Source organism: Diadema antillarum, unplaced genomic scaffold, assembly GCF_040938485.1.
Source record: "Diadema antillarum isolate AM-2024a unplaced genomic scaffold, OU_Dant_1.0 seq00000757_RagTag, whole genome shotgun sequence".
Classification (NCBI taxonomy): domain Eukaryota; kingdom Metazoa; phylum Echinodermata; class Echinoidea; order Diadematoida; family Diadematidae; genus Diadema; species Diadema antillarum.
Window position 1 is genome coordinate 230001 of NW_027271649.1, and position 19704 is coordinate 249704.

Below are 19704 nucleotides of genomic sequence, written 5' to 3' on the forward strand. Positions count from 1 at the left end.
GTGATTGTAAATATTTTTTGCGCACATACATACATAATACATTATTCTTCAAATCTACTTTATGATGTAATGTCAGCTTGTCATTTTCGTAAAGAGATAAGTTCAAGTAGGTTTCCAATTGCCCTAAAAAGTTTGAGAGCAAGTTGAAGTCTATAATTTCTCCCCCCAATTTCTCTCTCTCTCTCTCTACATATCTGTCTGTCTGTCTGTCTCTGTCTGTCTGTCTGTCTGTTTCTCTCTCTCTCTCTCTATCTATCTATCTTTTATATTTGTCTATCTATTTATCTGTCTATCTCGATCTCGATCTATATCTATCTCCCAATCTATCTATCTCTATATATATCTATACCTGTTTATCTATCTATCTATCTATCTATCTATCTATCTATCTATCTATCTATCTATCTATCTATCTATTAGCGCACAGACTAGAATATTCACCTAGAAGAGAATAGTACATATGTGTTCTGTATATATTGGACTATAAGGATACCAATATTTTGTACATACATAAAAACACTCATACACACACGAGTCATACACAAGATTTTAAAGAGCTTCTTTCACTTATAACATTTTGTGTAGAAACACGTATTTACACATTAAAAAAAATGTATCCATGTAGATTATTACATTACACTAATATTCCGAAACACGTAGTTCACATAACATCACGACATAAATGAATGATCCTTCCCGATTTCAAGCACCATGCAAACAATTTAGAGAAGGGCGTAATGACATCCCGCTCAATCACTGAGAAAGGAGAGCCCATAAAGACCACATAGTTCTGCGTTGGGTGCGCCACCAAAACTCTTGTGTTGACTTAATAAAGAGGCAAGAGCTCTAGAGAGTAGCCTTTAATACTTTCGAGTGACAAAAAAGGCAAAATCAAGTCAAATGCTTGATTGGGTGCGTAGCATGCGAAAGCGCTATTCATCATCGGCATTTCGGGTCGGCGGAACGTGCCTCCCATACAGTGGTACCGATTCATTATGTATTCAGATGAGTGAGTGTATAACAGCGACACACGATAGAGGCTGTTTAAAGTATGACTGTCAGACAGGGTTTGGGCTTTCGCGAACTTGAAAAGTTCCAATAAACAAGAATATCACTCCGATTGAATAGCACGTGACCTTGACTGGACAAACGCCACTGCTGATGTAGGTTAGTAGATCGGAGCGAGGTATCACAGTGTGTCCCAAAGGGTTGCACTATGGGTGCCGCTTGCAACGCGGAATGATCAGCCGCCGGTGCAGAGACGTCAACTTTGGAACAAATTAATTGGACTACTGATTTTAATCACATGGACTGCATGCAGCGACATCTCACATGATGGAGCCGATCAAACGATTTTGGATAATATGTCTCGTTCTGCTGCTGTCTTCTCTCAAAGTCATTGGTAAGTCAGTAACATTTCTACCGTCGATACGCAAAGTCATCATTATGCAATAATGGAAGCGATGTTTCTTTTCTTTGCTCATTTAACATTATGATTGTACCATGACCGGGTATCGTCGAACTGTATTTGACTCCGAAACCTTTTTTTCAAAACCTTTCTGTTGCCACACATTATAATCACGAAGAAAATGGTCAATATAAAAAGAAATGTAAAAGATCTAAAGAATCAAATGAATATGCTCATATTGATCTCTTCTATTTTTTAGTTGCTCATAAAATCTATCATTTTTCAAAACGACAGCTTCGCGAGTGTGTCAATATCTCTTCCAGTAACTATCCCATGTTCAAGCTAGCTTAGACAAACAGAGTGATCTATGACGGCGTGATAAAGTTCTGTCACAATCAGACACATACGCACACACACACACACACACACAAACCCCTCAATCTTTCTCAAGTTTTACATGGACAGTGGCACCTCGATATCAACCTCATTACAAATTACATGACGAGGTGATGGTGTAATTGCGGAAATGAATATCTCGTTGACTTGTACGAAAACCTTTCTTGAATATCATTCAGTGAAATAGAACATACATGAAAACAAAATCATCATATCATTGTTACGATACTTTTATGTATAATCCAATTGAAGAATCGTGAGATGATGACGTCATCATTCCCTTCTTTGCTCGTCATAATGGACCGTTGTCGCAATCAGTATCACTACCTCGTGGAAACATGTGAGACGTCACCAGTTCTATTATCGCGACTCATTCAATATTGAATTCTGAAGTCCTCATAGACTTAGGCACAGATCACCAGGGCCGCATTTCATAAAAAAAGAGTTAATATAAGAATCCAGCTTCCTGTTTCGCTGTCTCTATAAAAGTTGCCATTCCAGCAAGAGTTGCAATGGGACCCAGGTTCCCGTAGGGAATGGGCTAACTTTAATATGTCTGATTCTAGTGAAGATGCAACCTTTCTTATTCCATTTTTTAATCTTGCAGGTCTCTACTTGAATGTAGAGTGGACTTAACGTTACAAATTTACAGCTGATTCCATTTTTCTAAATAAGCTTATGAATTTTGCGATGTTTTTACCATGAAAACATGAATTCCGGCATGAGTCTCTACTTTTTTTTCCTTCACGTTACACACATGCTAGGCAAAACTGACGTAATAACCACGTTTTCCAGAAGACCAGTCAGAGAATATAAAGATTGAACTATGAGAGTGAATGGAATTTCGGTTGTGGTCACGAGATACAATAATCTTTTTTTTTTTCTTTACATGATCGTCATGTTCAGGCGTTTCAGCCGTTTTTGTAAAGCCTCATGCTTGGGGGTTCGGCATTCAGGCATGGTGTTCCTTCTCCCCTTTTGTCGAAACAGGGTATAATAGAAATGGAAAATATGTGTTTATTTTGTTACTCGTCTATAGCATAATAATACCAAGCTATGCCAAAAAGTGGGAGAGGCGATTATGTATTGCAGATATAATAAAATGGGGAAAAAATCTACATCCGAGAAATGTTTGAATATACAATTTACAAAAGAGACCACTCCACCTTCTTTAAGTTGACGTACAGTCATATTGAAACAAAGCTCCCTAGCGTACACTATGGATGTATTCGACTGAGCGCACCATTGTTGCTCCAAAGAATACCCCCTCCCCACCCCAAATAATCATAAAACCCTCTAAACGAATACATTCTGATCCGTGCCAGCGTTGGCGGGTTGTATGACGTCACAAACAGAACTCCAGACACACCAACGGCAAACATTCCAATATAGGGATTTTTTTCTCTCTTCTCTTTCTGTTTGGAATATTTTACTGTCTTTTGTCAAGGGCATACTCCTATGATAAATGTATAAAGGGTAATTTGGTGACCACACACGTTCGATGAAAAATAATTGATTGTTATTGTTTACTTTGGAACGCACGCTTTCTCAAGGATGCGTTACTATAATTATCGACTGAATCGATTTTCATAAAAGTACACACTTTAGTGCTTTTGCAAATTCCCAATGATTGTGCATACATTATTTGCAAATTATCTGTTTTCCTGGAATTTTATTTCATCTGTTCTTTACTAAGAGCAAAATTGTGTAACATAACTCTAAATCTTCACATTATGTGCATTATACTGCGATGTGTGAAATTTTCATTTATCTACCTATCCAAATCAATCATAGTCGCCATATCAAATGGGATACACGATGTTTGTCCTGAGAAATCGTATTTTTCCACTACGTGCATTTCATATTCAGGGGTGGACATTCGAAATACGTGGACTACGTACGTCTCGTTAAATGTAGCAGCGACAACAATATGCGGCTTTTACCATCATATAATACATTCTAATAGAGTGTCACGTCCTTGTGTATTGTGCGTATACATAGTGACCGCTTTACGTATATATTATAGTCATCAAATTAAAGAGCTAGAGCGCGTGGAACTGGGCGCCATCAGTAACAGGACCGAGATACTTCCCACTCACAATAGGAGCCTAGTGTTGCGGGAAACGTCAGTAGCTGCCCGGTTAATAACATGATTACATGCCTTTGTGGCTTACATGTTGTCCTGTATCGAATAGGATACTCGTGGTACGCATATAAAATCCCCTTTCTCAGGCCAATTACTTATTCTCCAAGGGAAGAAGCCAAGCAAGACGCCACCGCAAGCCCACTTTTAAAGAAATCAGCTGGAAGTCTCTTATACGTCATCAGTAATCTCTTCCTCGATCGGTTGAATGCGCGTTACGCAATGTTGTTTCATCCGTAGATGAAGGGTATTCTTCGAATATGACCTCATTTCAAGGGGACAGACCAACAACACCAATCTCTACTTCCGTCGCCTCTGCGAGCGGGGATAATTTCTTCCTCTTTTTTTTATCCATCTTTGTTCCACACAATTTTCAAGAGGACTTTATTAAAGTGGAAACGAACTCATAGAACATAATTATCTGTCTCATTGACACACAGAATGTAATAGGTCGGTGATGACATTTTATTAGTGTGTACATGATTGCAGTCTCTATCTCCTTTTTGCAGGAACACAAAGCTTCAGTTAACGTCCTCCAGGAAACCAGTAGTTGCATAACTTGCATCTTAGTGGTGGCATCAGTGCTGACTTTCAAGAATTACTTCAGTATCTTGTACACTTTACCCAAATGGCATGCAATTGAACAAATGAATGGAAGAACATATCAAATTTTCAGCAGTTGTTAATGGATATTTAAAATTCCCCTTGTTACTTTACTCTTTTAATCATCGTCAGCTTATAGGTCAAGCTTTCCTTTAACTGTTAAGCACAAGTTCATCTGCTTTTTTTTTTTACTTGTGCTGCTGCAGTTACTTTGTGATGTAAATATGCGATCCTTTCAGCATGTTCAGTCGTCGATAGCGAATCTTTCGTGTACATTTTCTGAAAAGATCATTTTGACAAAGTCCTGCAGCGAGTCTTTGAAAATAGTCAATCAACCGGACTGTTACAGGGGCAGCTGACGACAGACAGGCTCAAAGTTATGTGTGCTGGGCTTGACTTAAGACATGACGTATTGTAGAGATATCGCCGTGTACAGTAGTCGATAACTCAGTAGGAACCACGGGAAAAACAAGTAAAAAAACAAACAAACTAAAAAACAACAACAAACAAAATGAACAAACAAGGCTTCTAAAAGGGTGTTTGCGAATTGATCCCTTAAGCAGGCGCCAAACGTGTGTGTGTCTCTCTCTCCCTACACGCGAAAGGAAAATCCTGGGTTGTTAAAAACCTTATATGACCAGTGATAAGAGAGGGACGATATTGACCCTCAACAAAATCCGTCTCATATCGATATCCCATCTTCACGAGAACACGGATGCTTATTTCTAGTTGTCGACTACCATTGAATAATGATAATGATAACAATAATAATAATAATAATAATAATAATAATAATAGCACACATACATTTTCTTTAATAAATAAGCACTTCATCGATTAGTAACTGATCAATATGTATATATATATTCAATTCAAACCGAGTTAAATCAATTCAATTAATTTTCTCCACGTGCAAGCTAAAAATAAGTATCTTCACCTTCTTACACGCTGCATTGCATATCCAGGAAAAAGAAACGAAGATAAGAATAAATAGCGCTTGTGGGAATCAGCACGTGAGGGAATATATATATATATATATATATATATATATATATATATCACATACCAAAAAAAGGTGAAAGTGTATGATAATTATACATAATAATAATATGTACATGTACATACAAACGCACGAATTGATTGTACGTATTTATGTTTGTATGCTCGTATGATTATGTTAAGGAGTTAAGTGCACACTTACTGTTTCTTTTTATCAAACTAATTCAAGGTACATCTTCTAATTTGAAATAATTTCATTTTGTTCCCCCTTCTTTTTTTAATCATGGCTCATCGATCCTTTATCAATCATCTGATCTATCTTCATATCTGGTCAACTCGACGATAACACAGAAGCAGCGTAAGTATTTCGCGTCGATATTACTATTGTTTTACGTTGGTTTGAATATGTGCCATTCAGCCATCTTGTCGATGGAAAACGAAAACAAGCAAACAACCAGACAAACCGATGGTATTTTGAGTCGTATCATCTTAGAGGGGAAAGGGGTAGGGGAGATTGATTGATTGGTTGGTTGATTGATTGATCGATTGGTTGATTGATTGGTTGATTGATTGATTGATTGATTGATTGATAGATTGATTGATTGATTGATTGATTGATTTTATTTTCCGTATAAAAACAACAACGGCTGGATGGCTTATATATACCTCGCTTCCAGTTCTTTACAACCACTGTAACTCAGTAAGAATAAAAAATTGATAATAAAAAAGTGTGTATACTACATACTGCATGCATAGTCTTATATTGATATATTCATTTGACTTTTTTTTTCGTTAGAAATGAGCGCGTCGGGCATAAAGATTATGAGATACCGTTACACTGTATATCAATGACTGCTTCTGATGCGCAGTTGTTGTTCATTCATTTATAGCATACGATATAATATGCGCTGAGATTTTATGAGCAGCTGCACGGATGCACTGGCATAGTTGCGTCGAATATTTCTTTGTTATGACCGTAAATATCGTCAACATGTAAACAATAAACATTCCAAAAGAGTTACTAATCACAAAGTTATGTGGCAAAATGATTGTCATAGATAGTGCCATCAGGATTTTGCTATCAATCTATTTGAGGCCTGGTGGCGCTCTTTACGAGGCCCCTCATGCGGAACTACTGAAAATTCAGCACTTAAAGGGATACATTGCAAAGGGATACATTGCACTTGAAGGAAAATTCGAAATTGCCTTGACAAAGCCTCCGGAGAGTAGGCCTTAGCATGCAAGGGATATTCCATTCATTTTTATCCTAATCATATCTCATTGTTTTAAAAAGAATATAGGCAAAATTGCACTTCTTCTATTTTACTATAAAAATATACGCACCTGAAAGATATCCCCAAAGGATAGTGCCTGCTCTTCGCTATCTATATAGGACATTCTAACGAAGGCGATGTGCAAAAAACATTTCTGATCATAATTAAAATACGAAAACAAAAGCCAAGATTCAGTAGGTGATGGCAGACTGACACACACTTTCATATAATAGCGAACTGGTAGGCAGATTCATCCAATGTTTGATGCACAGCAAAGAGTGTTAGAACTGTGAAACACAGGACAAGAGGTGTCTAGGACCACAATAAATGATCCTGAAATAGCGTGCTCATGTTTAGGACCAGCGCGTGACTGTCCTAGCAAGATTTTGGCATATTGGACTGAAATAACAGAAACTACAGAAGAAAAAAGAAAGAGAAAATTAAAAACCATGTGCCTCTGTAATGGTCGTCTTCTAAATAGTAGATGCTAGAATGCTGTTTATTACCGACACCGGTGCATCAATATCTAGTGTATTTGCTACCATTTTATTTTGATTAACATAACATTATAGTGAAAGAAATACTGTATATACGGGGTATATCAAAGAAACAGAAGTGCACGAAAAGTATACACCTGGCTTGAAAGCTACACAATGTAGACACTTCATTTTAACTCAAGCGTTAATTGACACACTGTTCTGGTCAATAGCACGTACTGATCACTCTCCTTCAAAGTATAAGGAGGATTATTCTCAGTTGAGAAGACAAGCTTTGAGGAACAGGAAATGAGGTCACACCCAGATTGAATGGAGTACGTGAATGACCGACAGGCCACTGAACAAGGAAACAATAGGGATTGCTATAAGAACGACACAGAATGCAAAAATATTTTGAGAGGTTCTTTGTTTGTTTGTTTGTTTGTTTGTTTGTTTGTTTGTTTGTTTGTTTGAACGGTAATATTCTTCACTCTTCCAGCCTATATTAACTTATGGTCATAGTAAACTTTCTTATAGTAAGGAAAGGAGAAATTGATTGTATCTTACATAGGCCTAGGTGTATGAATGGGCCGAGGAAAAGATCAGAATGGTGATATATGTACAGCTGTACTTCGAAAATTGTGTCCTTTGAAAGTCACTAACTCATGCAACAAAGAGGACCGGATCTCCGTGGACCACAGATATTATGATGGCCTTTAAGATAGTTACGTGACTCTGACGTCATCAAAATTACACTGCTCACTTAGTATGTTGACAAACACTCTTACTAAATTGTTGAATTAGCCATGAGGAATGTATTCCCATAAACAGGATGCTTCCTGATTAACGTGACGTCTTTATTGTGTAAAAAATAGAATGAATAAATAGTTTGAGATAATTTTGAAAGGATAGTAAACGTAATTCACGAAAACAGCAAAGGAGAGGTAATTTTCAGGTGACGCCAGTCAGGTAGTAAAATTTAATGGCGGATAATGTTTGTGATGATTATTTTCGAGCACGGTACGTGTGTATGTGTGTGTGTGTCTTTGTGTGTGTGTGTGTGTGTGTGTGTGTGTGTGTGTGTGTGTGTGTGCATCTAACATTGCATCAGATTCGTAGCTCTAGGTTTAATGCCTCTAATCAAAGTGGTTTCCCCCCCCCCCCCCCCCCCCCCCAGATAACTTCCCTTTCTTTATACCTCTGTGCTGGATAAACAGCACCTGAATGAACACATCTATAAAATCATGCTTCTGTCACAATTTCTGTCACAATTTTGTGTTTCCTTTTTGTCAACCAACAGGGCGACTGTCAGTTTCCGGTTTCTCCAGAGTTACGCATCCATTCAATCACAGGAATCATTATTCATTTCGTAAGTTGTTTTTCGCACAATATTTTGAGACTTTTAGTCCATTATGACTTGTCAGTGGTATAGTGCGTCCCATGGAAATGCGAGATTAATAGACAACGGAATGATTGTAGTGTGACATCACTACCGCAGAGGTTTTCCAAAAGATGACCCGAACCTGCATAATCAATTATCTTTGCTTTGTGCGTAAGAGCATAATGGTTATTTTCAAAGATTTTTTTCCCTGAAAAACAGGGGAAAGCAAAATACAAATACACACTGAAGCAGGGATTTTGCTACCCCCCCCCCGCTTAATTTACCAATATCAATAAATCCTCATTTTCATACAGATTGTACAACGGATTTTTGACTGATATTGCTTTCTCTTCTACAACTCTAAATCATTTCCTTTCCCAAAGACCTTTAGAAATGGTGCGCTGCTCTGCGGAGGGATTGTAACTATAATGGGGTTCCCCCGAGAAAGAAAAAGGGAAAAAATACCAACGTTTTTCTCACAAAACCTTGATCTTATCCGTACAGCTTCTAACCTTTAAGATTCACTCGAATGCACACACACCTTTCTACAGTTACCTCCGAAATGCAAATACAGCTGAAGGTCATGGTCTTTTTTTCCTCTTTTCGTTTAGTGTCTGAACGATGGGAAATATCATGTCAAAGTGAAAGAAGATCTGCGTTTCCCACTGGCTAGTTTGTGTGTCTCACAGTGTGCATTAATCAGGCAGAAATATCATTGTCAGACTTATATAAGATATACTGAGGCCAATATTATTAGTATAAGTATTTCATTGTAATTCATTGACAGGGTTAAAAGGATAGTGTAGCATTGGTGGAGATGAGGATTGGGCTTTTATTTTTTATTTTTTGGAAGATACCAACCACTCATGAAATAGTACAGAACATACCATTCTGAGAGGAATTCAAAGTTTATTTGATGAAAATTTATTTGATGAAAATCTATTTTATGAAAATCGGTTTTGGAATGCCTGAGACATCTAAAAACGAAGTAAAACAGAGCGATCATAATAAAAGGCATGGGTCCCACCTTTTATTAGGATCACTATTTTTGGATATCTCAGCCATTTCAAAACCAATTTTCACCAAATAAATGTTAAATTCGTCTTGGAATTACATGCTCTTGCACATTTCATATGATATTTCTCACTATCTCACCAAGAAATGTTAGAAACCTGAAGTAAGGTCTCAACCAAAACTATACGATGCCTTTAATCTGTACAGACATGACTCTCTTTCATTATGTTTCAGTACACGATGAGAAATTAAGAACATGCACAGAATCCCCTACATAATTTTATTATACGAAACGCTTACACAACTTCTGATCTGGTTAATGTTCAACTGCTAGATTCATACTTTGCACGCTTTGAAAGTAAATATTTCGATCCATTTACTGTTTGTCAAGACTCGATTAGTTAACTTTGTAATCAATATTTCTTCACTTGATCGGCACTAGCAGTTTTGTGATATGCACCTGTTTTCCTGTATAAGTGAAATAATAATCACTGAAATTGCTCCATTTTAGTGCTGCATTATAAGATAACTCAAATTCTACGATTATCATTTCTTATAAGTTTTCTTTTTGATTAATTAATTGTTCAACAAGCCTGTGTGAAACTTTCAGGCAAAGCAAACCACAGTGCAACGTGTATAGAAAGAGAGAAGTGAGAAAGAAAGAAAAAGAGAGAGGGATATAGGATGGTAGCATGGGTGTGGGAAAGATGGCATGTCATTGAGCTGTCCTTTGAAGTGCATCAGTATTCATAATTATTACAATCCCCCATGTGACAATGCACCGAGTAATTTTACCTTCATACAGTCCCTTCTGTTGACAAAAAGCTTCTTTTGAACTTTCCGTTTTCTTTTCTCGTGTTCTTTGACGATCCGGCAGACAATTGGCATCAGATCTGAGGTCAAGGTACTCTTTCACGGATCAACAAATCGAAACGGTTCAGGTATGGTGAATACATTGGGATCTCTTGAGATGGGACAGTGATGAGTTGTGGGATCTTTCCTGTCATAAACTTACTAGAATGAATGGAATTCAGAGAGGTTGAGGGTCTAGCATTAGGTCTATACACAGGAACCTCTATTTATAAGTGTAGCACTAAATTGATCTTCTGTATAAAGAGAATTAGTATAATGATACTATTTTAAAACATCTTGACAACATGGAGGTGATTTGCATAAAGTTTCATTTCGGAAATGAATTGATTAAGCCATGTCATTTGAAATACCAGTCATCCCTCCCCTTTTGCTTTTTGTCTTTTATTTGATATTATCATTATTACTGTACTACTACTACTGCTGCTACTTTTGCCGCTCTATAGGCACCCCCGAATGAAATAGCAGCAGCAACGAAAGCTGTTGGAAGTCTAAAAGCAAGGTTTTATATTGGTGGCACGTGTGTGTGTATTGCACAGAAATAAACGGGGGGGGGGGGGGGGGGTGCTCAAACGAATGATACATACCGCCAGTCAGGCGTTCATTTCACACATGAATACCAACTATTCCGTGACCACCATAATAACTAATGTATGATTACTTGAGGACGCGCAAGGATGACAATAATCGGTTATTCTTGCTGAATTTCTACACTGGTTGAAAAGTGAGTTTACCTGAAAGCATGTATATCGCCAGATGGTGCACTTCACTTATCAAACAGGTCTCTCACGGAAGCATAAAATGTTGGAGCGATGGATGCTCAGCCGAGGCTATGAATATGCTGTAGGATTAGAGTTACAGTTTACTCAGTTTATTACCCTATCAGGACACCGAGATCAACGTCACCCTAACCCTAACCCTAATCCTAAACTGAGTAAACTCTAATCCTAAATCCTAAAGCATATTCATATCCTCGGCTGAGCATCGCTCCAACATCAACATATACCACCGTCTCTCACGCAGGTCCTGAAAAAAAAAAAGGACCATTCCCAGCCGTATTACAACAATACTTTTTCCATTTTCTTAATTTACATGTGTACCTTCGGAAAATTTCTAATTAAAGTGGTATTCTAAATCATTGATCGGTATTACACTGATTTTTTTAAATATAAATTTCGAACAAAGTTGAAAGAATTTATGTAACATTGGATAATAAAAGATTTGATTTGAATAGAAAAGAATAGCATAGAATGGGATAGAATAGAATAGAATAAAATAAAATAAAATAAAATAAAATTGAATGAAATTCAATTCAATTAAGATAAATCAAATCAAATTAATTCAAAATGAATTGAATTAGATTAAATCAAATTGAATTAAATTAAATTGAATTAAATTGAATTGAATTTGTTAACACTAGATAGTTAAATAGCATCTTTTGTGCTTTTTCCCCTACACTAATGACAGGTTTCAGAAGCGGAAAATGGAGCTATCCAGGTGGACTTTGCCCTCGATATCGACACGACGAATAACGGACAAGTTACGAATAGAGGTCGGCTGAGCAATGACGTGAGTTTGTTCAACAGCACTTAGAGTGATAATAGTATGGATAATGACTGCGATAGTCACAACATTTATATTAATAATAATGACGACAGCCATAATACTATATTGCTCATGATAATTATAACCATTAACATGATGATAACATAATAATGATAACAAAAAAATGATGATAATCGTAATAATGATATTAATAATAAGAATACACTGTAATAACATTAATGGCTTAATATACCCCCCCAAAAAAAAACAACAACAACAACGGAAAGTTAGTTGATATCGTCAATGCATAAAACATGAATTGTGTTGGCATTCTTCAGTGTCAACTCACAGCTAAGTTCCATCTATCTATCTATCTATCTATCTGTCTATCTATCTACTAGTATCTATTTGTCTAACTGTAGCATTATCAAGACAACACAGCGTGTCGGTCACGTGACTATGTCGTCATAAGCTACTAATCTCTTTCGGGTTTGATTACAAAATATGACACTTTGATATTCTTTTTTTTTAATGAGAAATTTCCATGTGATTGTTCACAAGGTACACTATTTCTTTTTTTTTTAAAGTAAATTATTTTGTAATTAATCCTTATCGGAACAGGTACTTTACAAACTTGTTAATGTAACTTGTAACTAAAAAATCACTATGATTTTGCTTTGTCCGAGAGAAAAGTAGTATCGTTAAAATCACGTGATCAAGATTTCGTTCTAGGCCGCCAACAAGGAGCTTTTCATGGCTCAATGTTATTCCCGCGGTTATCACCTCCTTGCTACTTGTCTAATTTTCCATTATAAAGAAAAGAAAAAAAAAAGAGCAAACAAAAAAGCAAACAAACAAACTCATATTTTACCCTTTTGTTTTCATTCAAAACATCATATTCTTTATTTTGTCTTATTGCATTTACACACAATATAATCAGCTAATGCCTGAATACCCCGTTGACAAAGAATCATTAGACATGTTTAACCAATGTGTTGTTGCTCTTCTTGAACGGTTGTTTGTTTTTGCTTTTGTTTTTTGCGACCTGGCTATGTGCGGTGAATGAATAGTACCTTATTGAAATGAATACCTCGGCAGACATAATGAAGTATGGACGTAAAAACAATTCATGCATGAAATCTTAGCCTTTCTCATTTCTTTCTCTTTTCCTCACTTAGTTATCGTCATCGACGTATATTTTTCTTTTCACCAACTCGTCGGGGACTCCACAAACATATTTGGTCGACGGAGACTCGTCTTCGGTGTCGCCATCCTTCTGGGACCAGTGGCACCAGTATGCACCCGACGTCTTTCTCGCCATCATAGTCATGCTCGGAGTCTTCGCCGTTTTCTGTGCTGCAGCGCACTGCATCGTGAGTCACAAGTGACTTCATTTCTTAAAGACAACCTTATAACGTCGCTGGGGGGGGGGGGCGGCGACAAGACCTCGTATCTACAAAATGTCAAATGCTCAGGCGAGCAAGAATAAATAATAAACAGATAGATAGATATATAAATAATTGAACAAATACGTAAATAAGTAAACATATACCTAAATAAATAAATAAATAAATACATAAATAAATAAATAAATAAAATGGCAGCCAAAGGGGAGAGCCTTTCCTCTGCCATGCAGTGGTGGCTTCATTTTTTTTTTTTTTTTTTTGGGGGGGGGGGGGGTAAGACAGTTACGATTTGGACAGGACATAATTATCATCTGATTATCTGACCATTAATTCATAAAAGTCATTCGCATCTTCACCGAAAACTCGAGATACAAGGGTCTTGTCACCCCAGCGACGATAAGTCGATGTTTAAAGTTAATTTTTGATTAAAAACAAGCATGGATTAAATGGTAAAAGCTTTACGAGGATTGAGAGAGAAATAATGTGTTTTCAGACTTCATCAATAAACATTATTAAATTTGTTGAAGATAATATTATGCAAGCCAGCATGGAAGGAGACTTGTTATGCGGTGTCATGTTATCAAACTTATGCGTTGCTGCCAAAATGTAACAATATATATATATATATATATATATATATATCCTACTCGGCAAAGAAAACATTGGAGGAAATTAAAGTAAAGGAACCAAGTATTATTAACATTAAAATCTGTACGCTGTAGACGAGGGGTAAAGAGCAAACGTTGCCATCTTCTAATCCACCACTGTAAACACACATAATGAGTCCCGGACAAGCCCCCAAAAAATTAACAAATAGCCTACTTGAAATAGAGTGGCAGAGGGAGGCATCCTACATTATGTTGAGTCAGTCTGTATTCGCAGTAGCCTCTTTTATTATTGAAAAGCTCCTTTCCAAAAAGTGCTAAATCTACTTTTGAATGTAAAGAGAAAAACTTGGATTTTTTTATTTCACATGCTTGTTTTCATGCAATGACTTTATGTCCCTTGATAGTGCCCCAAAATGGGAAAAAAGAAATGTGCCTCTCAAAAATTTACGTGTCTATACTGATTTTTAAGGAATCTCTCTATTGTTGATTTAGCGCCTTTTCAACAAATATTTTAGCTCGGTGATCTACAACACATAAGCTGTTATAGTGACAAGTCTCTGGACTTTGTATATTTTTCTAGGATGATTTATCTTTACACATTCTCCTCCTGCTTCCTCCGTATCTTCAAAGAATTTATTTGCATATATGGAAATGAAACATTTTGCATCTAATAATCAAGTAATGTGTGGGTCATCTGATAAGCTATATACAGGCATGAAAGCTAGCCAGCCTGGCCTTACTGTGGCTGTCTGGGGTCAAAGTGCGGTCAAGCATGCGCACGGGTTCCTGATTGGATCCTGCTGGATTTAGCACTTTTTGGAACAAAACAGACACAGAGTTAGCACATTTTTGAACAAGACTCATTTTCACTGCCTATACGTGGTTTTTTCATTTGCACAAGAATTTCAGTTCTTAGAAGATTTACTGTATGACACTACGTAAAACTAATACATTACTGTCAAAAAGTCAAATTTCATGAACAAAGGGTTTTAACATCTTTTGAAAAGGAACTTTTCACTTTCTCGTCACACGAGACGTTGAACATTCAAAACCAAAGATCTGTGCCTAACACATTCTCAACGTTTTTGCTCGCCAGAGGCTCTACGGAAGAAAAAGGAGGATGAAGTATTCGACGGATCGTGATCAGATAGTGAGTCGACCTGCCGCCGATCACGCCAACGGTATCGACAACGAGGGTTTCGTCGTGGAGATGACCGAAATCTACACTATAAAGGTATGTGGGGCAGGAGTATGCAATGATTAAAGGACTGAGTGTTTGCACAGACATTCGCATCAATATTTGATTTAGGCCTATATATTCAGTTATTATTGTTGTTATAGGTATGACCATCGTAGCTGTCAAGAATATTTCATATTGTCGTCCACAGAATGATTAACGAAGTGATAATGATAAAATTAGTATCATCATTATCTTTGCCATTATTATTGAGCCGAGTGTTGTTCAGTGCAGTCATTCATCTTTTGAAAGAATTTATCATATTTTTTCACCAATAATAAACTCTACGTAGTTTTTCTGAAGGACATGCAAACTGCTGTCACAGCCGTACACCCCCTCTCCCAGTAATTGGTGTTGTCCGATTTAGGAATGAATTGTTTGTAATCTTAATCGCCAGTTGTAAGTAACAATTGTTCTCCGTTATATTAACCTTTTAATCTTGATATAACGCAGGCGGCTGGGGCCACACCAATCCCAACGCGAGCGCAACCACCAGTGGAACCTGTTGTCACGCCGACACCCACAAGAACAGAAGAGAGAGTTCCAGAAGTTCCACCGGCCCAAAGTCTTGTTCCTGCATCAGGAATGATCTCTTCAAAACCGAACTCCCCCTCACCGACCGTGACTCCACCCGAGTCTCCTCCCCAATCAGCTTTATCGACCACTCCCCATATCAAATCGTCAGAAACAAGTAATTCATCAGCGACATTGTCCTCGTTGAGACTCTCAAAGGCCACCCCGACTCCTTTACAATCTCCCCCCGGCGGAGACACACCTTCCCCGAGACCACCCGGCTCGCCCAGCTTAGTTCAACGCGTTGCAGCCATACCCGGGTCCGTGCGATCTTTGCCGCAGTTTCTGGGCGTGTCCACTCATAGTTCGCCATCCTCCTCTCGAAGAACTTCCATGGCGGAGCCTTCCATTTATGCGCGTTTGCTATTCTCCAGCTACTCTGTACCGCCTAAAAAGATTTATGATTACGTATGATTTTGGGCGCTGAAGTAATTTCGCAATAAGGGGCAAACGTGTGACAAAAGAGAGCTGGATTTTCTTCTTGGATTTCTTGTTTCCCCTCAAGGACAGCGCAAGGACAGGGAACTTCAGCTGTCTCACGCACGCTCCCATCTATAGAGGTTAATCGAAGTGAACTTGATGGCGCGAGTCCGTTCGAGCATCATTATGTGACTGACGTAAGCTTGTCATCCGACAGACTCTTCACCGCTGTCTCTAACATGGTGTTATATTTCTCCTCTAAAACACAATTGGGATCGGATATTGACAGCGTGCAATGTGAAGTATACAGAACAGTGACTCCCGTTGACCTTCTCTCGCTCGTCAGCACAAACAGCGATAACTTGTTGTCATCATCGTCATCACCGTATTCGTAATCTCTCCGTTGTCTGTTACCACCGTTACCGATCAACCCCCTCCCCCTCCCCCCCCCCCCCCCCAGATTGGTATCATCGCTGTGATGATTGTTCAGTGTTTTCCACGTAGACACCATCGGAGTGTTGGTGCTGATATTACATGCCCCCTTTTTTGTCGAGATACAACTCCAAGAGCCACAACGCCACAGTTATCCTCATGTTAAGTTTTTTTTTTTTATTCATTTACGTACATTTATTGCTTTTTGGAATTTGTCATGTTATAAAATACATCATTATATCCCCAAAGTTTGTTTGGCATGTATAACTATAAATTGAAATATATTTACGCTTGTTATGTCTACTTCTGTCGCAAGTTACTGTGTATTGAGATAAAGAACTAAAGGAAATCTTTATTAAAAAAAGATACCAAGTTAACATATACTTTGCTCGAGTCCTGTTATTTGAGTGATCTACGAAAAGGAAGAGAAAGAGAGGAAGAAAGTGTCGTCCCTAATGCGTTCTTAAAAAGTAGAAATTTCAGCACAACAGGTGATGCTAAGACGTATAAACAAGAAATCTTAAACTTTGGCAGCTGATGAAAAGAGAATAAAATATACTTTTACGAGCATAGTTTATATGTTATGTGTTCACACAAAATAGAATGGATGTGGTGTTCCTAAAATGCTTTCAAGTGTTAAAGATTAAGCATTATTAGGATGCATGTTTGGATGAAAGTGTAATGTTTTCCCTCAATCGTTAAGTTGAAATTACTCTTCAAAAGTGTTTGGAACATGCCAGAATATATATTTTAATGATGCTAGCCTCATTTTTTTCAAAGAACTATAAGATGATGGTTGCGGTCAATTTCCATTCTCCTAGACGCCAAGTTCATATGGCAAGACGCTATCAGATCTGGCACTCAAGAAGGTATCAGTTCGTATCATTCCACACTCTGGGTACACTCTGAGAAGTGTACCCACCCGTCATCTCCCCGTCGGTACGTAATCCCTTGATATGATACAAGGTATCCTCCCTTTGGTATACTGTAGTAAATCTTTCAGCATAATGCACTACAAACTTCTAATGATACGTAATGATGGCTGTCGGACGTGTCATCATTACGTATCATTAAAAGTGGGTTGCACGTCACGAGACTGACGCCCAAGAGTCATAAAACCCACGAGTCATACAGCCCATGAGTTATACAGTCCATGAGTCATACAGCCCATGAGTTCAACACTAAGCACACAAGGTCCAAAAGACCGTCACATTAAGCCCCGTGTTGTAATGTCGAACTTGTAGGCTGTTTTTACCTATAGCGTCCAACTCATGGGCCTTATTTGCCTACAGTGGGCTGTATGACTCGTGGGTGTCGGCTTGTGGGATGACCCCGTCGGGCTGATGGATGATGTCTCTTTGAGGGGAATATACATTTTATGATTTTGGATTCGATTGAATGTCATAATGAAGAAAGGAGAGAGGACAGAGAGGGAGAGAGAGAGAAAAAAAACCCCAAACAAACAAAACAAACAGACCCGGAAGTCTTCGAAATATACATTTGCAGAAGAGACACGTGACACTCAAAGATACACAGTCAGGATGCATGGTGGAAAGTTGAACACCCTTAACCCTTTCAGTGCTATGGACTTTGGACAGCGTGTATAACGTTGCGGGGTTTTCTGCGTCAATCTGCACTCAAAACACGCAATGGTTAAAGAGAGAAGACTCAATATTTCAACCAATTTCTATTCTGATTTGTCATGAGCTCGCTCGAGAATGTTGATTCATTTCATAGTCAATGTCATAACATCCTTTACTACAACACACTTGGCTTTCCTGTAATTATCAATTCAGTATAGTTTATTCATAATAAATTGTGACAGGTTATAATATCATAGACTTTTGCTGGTTGGCGTGATCCAGCCAGTCGTCACAGTATTTGACTCCATTACAGGGAAATACCCCGAGCCCGTTCCCACCATAGCGCCATCTAGCGGTTGTGTAGGTTATCATTCCTGCACTGGACCTGGTAGGATTAGTTACAGTACGCAGAGGAATTTTGATGCCAAAAGATTGAGAACGTTACATTCCTACATAATACATATCCTTTTAAAACATCTTTTAACTCTTCTGGAAACTAAAAGGCTAATTGACCTTTAAACCAGCATAATTATGTAGACAACGTATTGATGACGTCATTTCAGAGCTTATGTACACTATCTCATACTGATTGCTTTACGTCAACGGTATTCGTGCAGCGTAATAAGGCTAAGAACGCAAGGACGAACATACAAGGAACTTGAACTTTATTCTGCTTCGTTTAAAAAACATATCATTTGAACAATGACAAACTGAGGACAGGAAACGAGTACATGAATATGCATACATAACATATAACAACTGTAATGAAACACGGAAACTACAAAAGACCGGAGTCTTGTCAGGGTAGTTCCCAACAGAAAGAATAATAGGAAACAATATTGCTTTACGATCAAGACATAGGAAAGGTGAAGATATTACCCAAAAAAAAAAAAAAAAACAAACAAACAGACAAACATACACAAAAAATACATTATTATTGATTAGATAATAGTGTTTAGTCATATCACCCCTCGAAAACAAAAACCATAAAATTATCTTTAATCACAGTGTATTTCATAATGACAACTCTAACTTTCTAACATATGTCCTTTCAGATTTTTCTTTAAAATATTTGTAGTTGGAGAATTTATAACTGTATCTGGTAAAGAATTCCATAATGAGGGTGCAGTGTGTCTGAGTGTGTGCATTACATACATCTTATTTACCTTAAATAAATATTTATTACTAATTCGAGTATTGTAACTTCGAATTTGATAATTAGATTTAAACATACCAGAAATCATCTCAGGTAACAAATTCATTTTATGCTTGAACATATACATAAGAATATTAAACTTATCCAATTGATATATGTTCAAAACATTCATTCTCAAAA

General features: G+C 37.5%; 1 protein-coding gene across 1 annotated transcript; it reads left to right on the forward strand.

Moving 5' to 3' along the window:
* Positions 1 to 8543: 8543 nt before the first annotated feature.
* On the forward strand, positions 8544 to 16449 carry LOC139738577 (uncharacterized). The gene is made up of 6 exons (XM_071649194.1): positions 8544 to 8668; positions 10572 to 10635; positions 12032 to 12133; positions 13288 to 13482; positions 15220 to 15357; positions 15814 to 16449. Exons 1-6 carry the CDS (start codon positions 8544 to 8546, stop codon positions 16345 to 16347), a joined length of 1158 nt encoding a protein of 385 aa, XP_071505295.1. The 3' UTR covers positions 16348 to 16449.
* The last annotated feature ends 3255 nt before the right edge of the window (positions 16450 to 19704 follow it).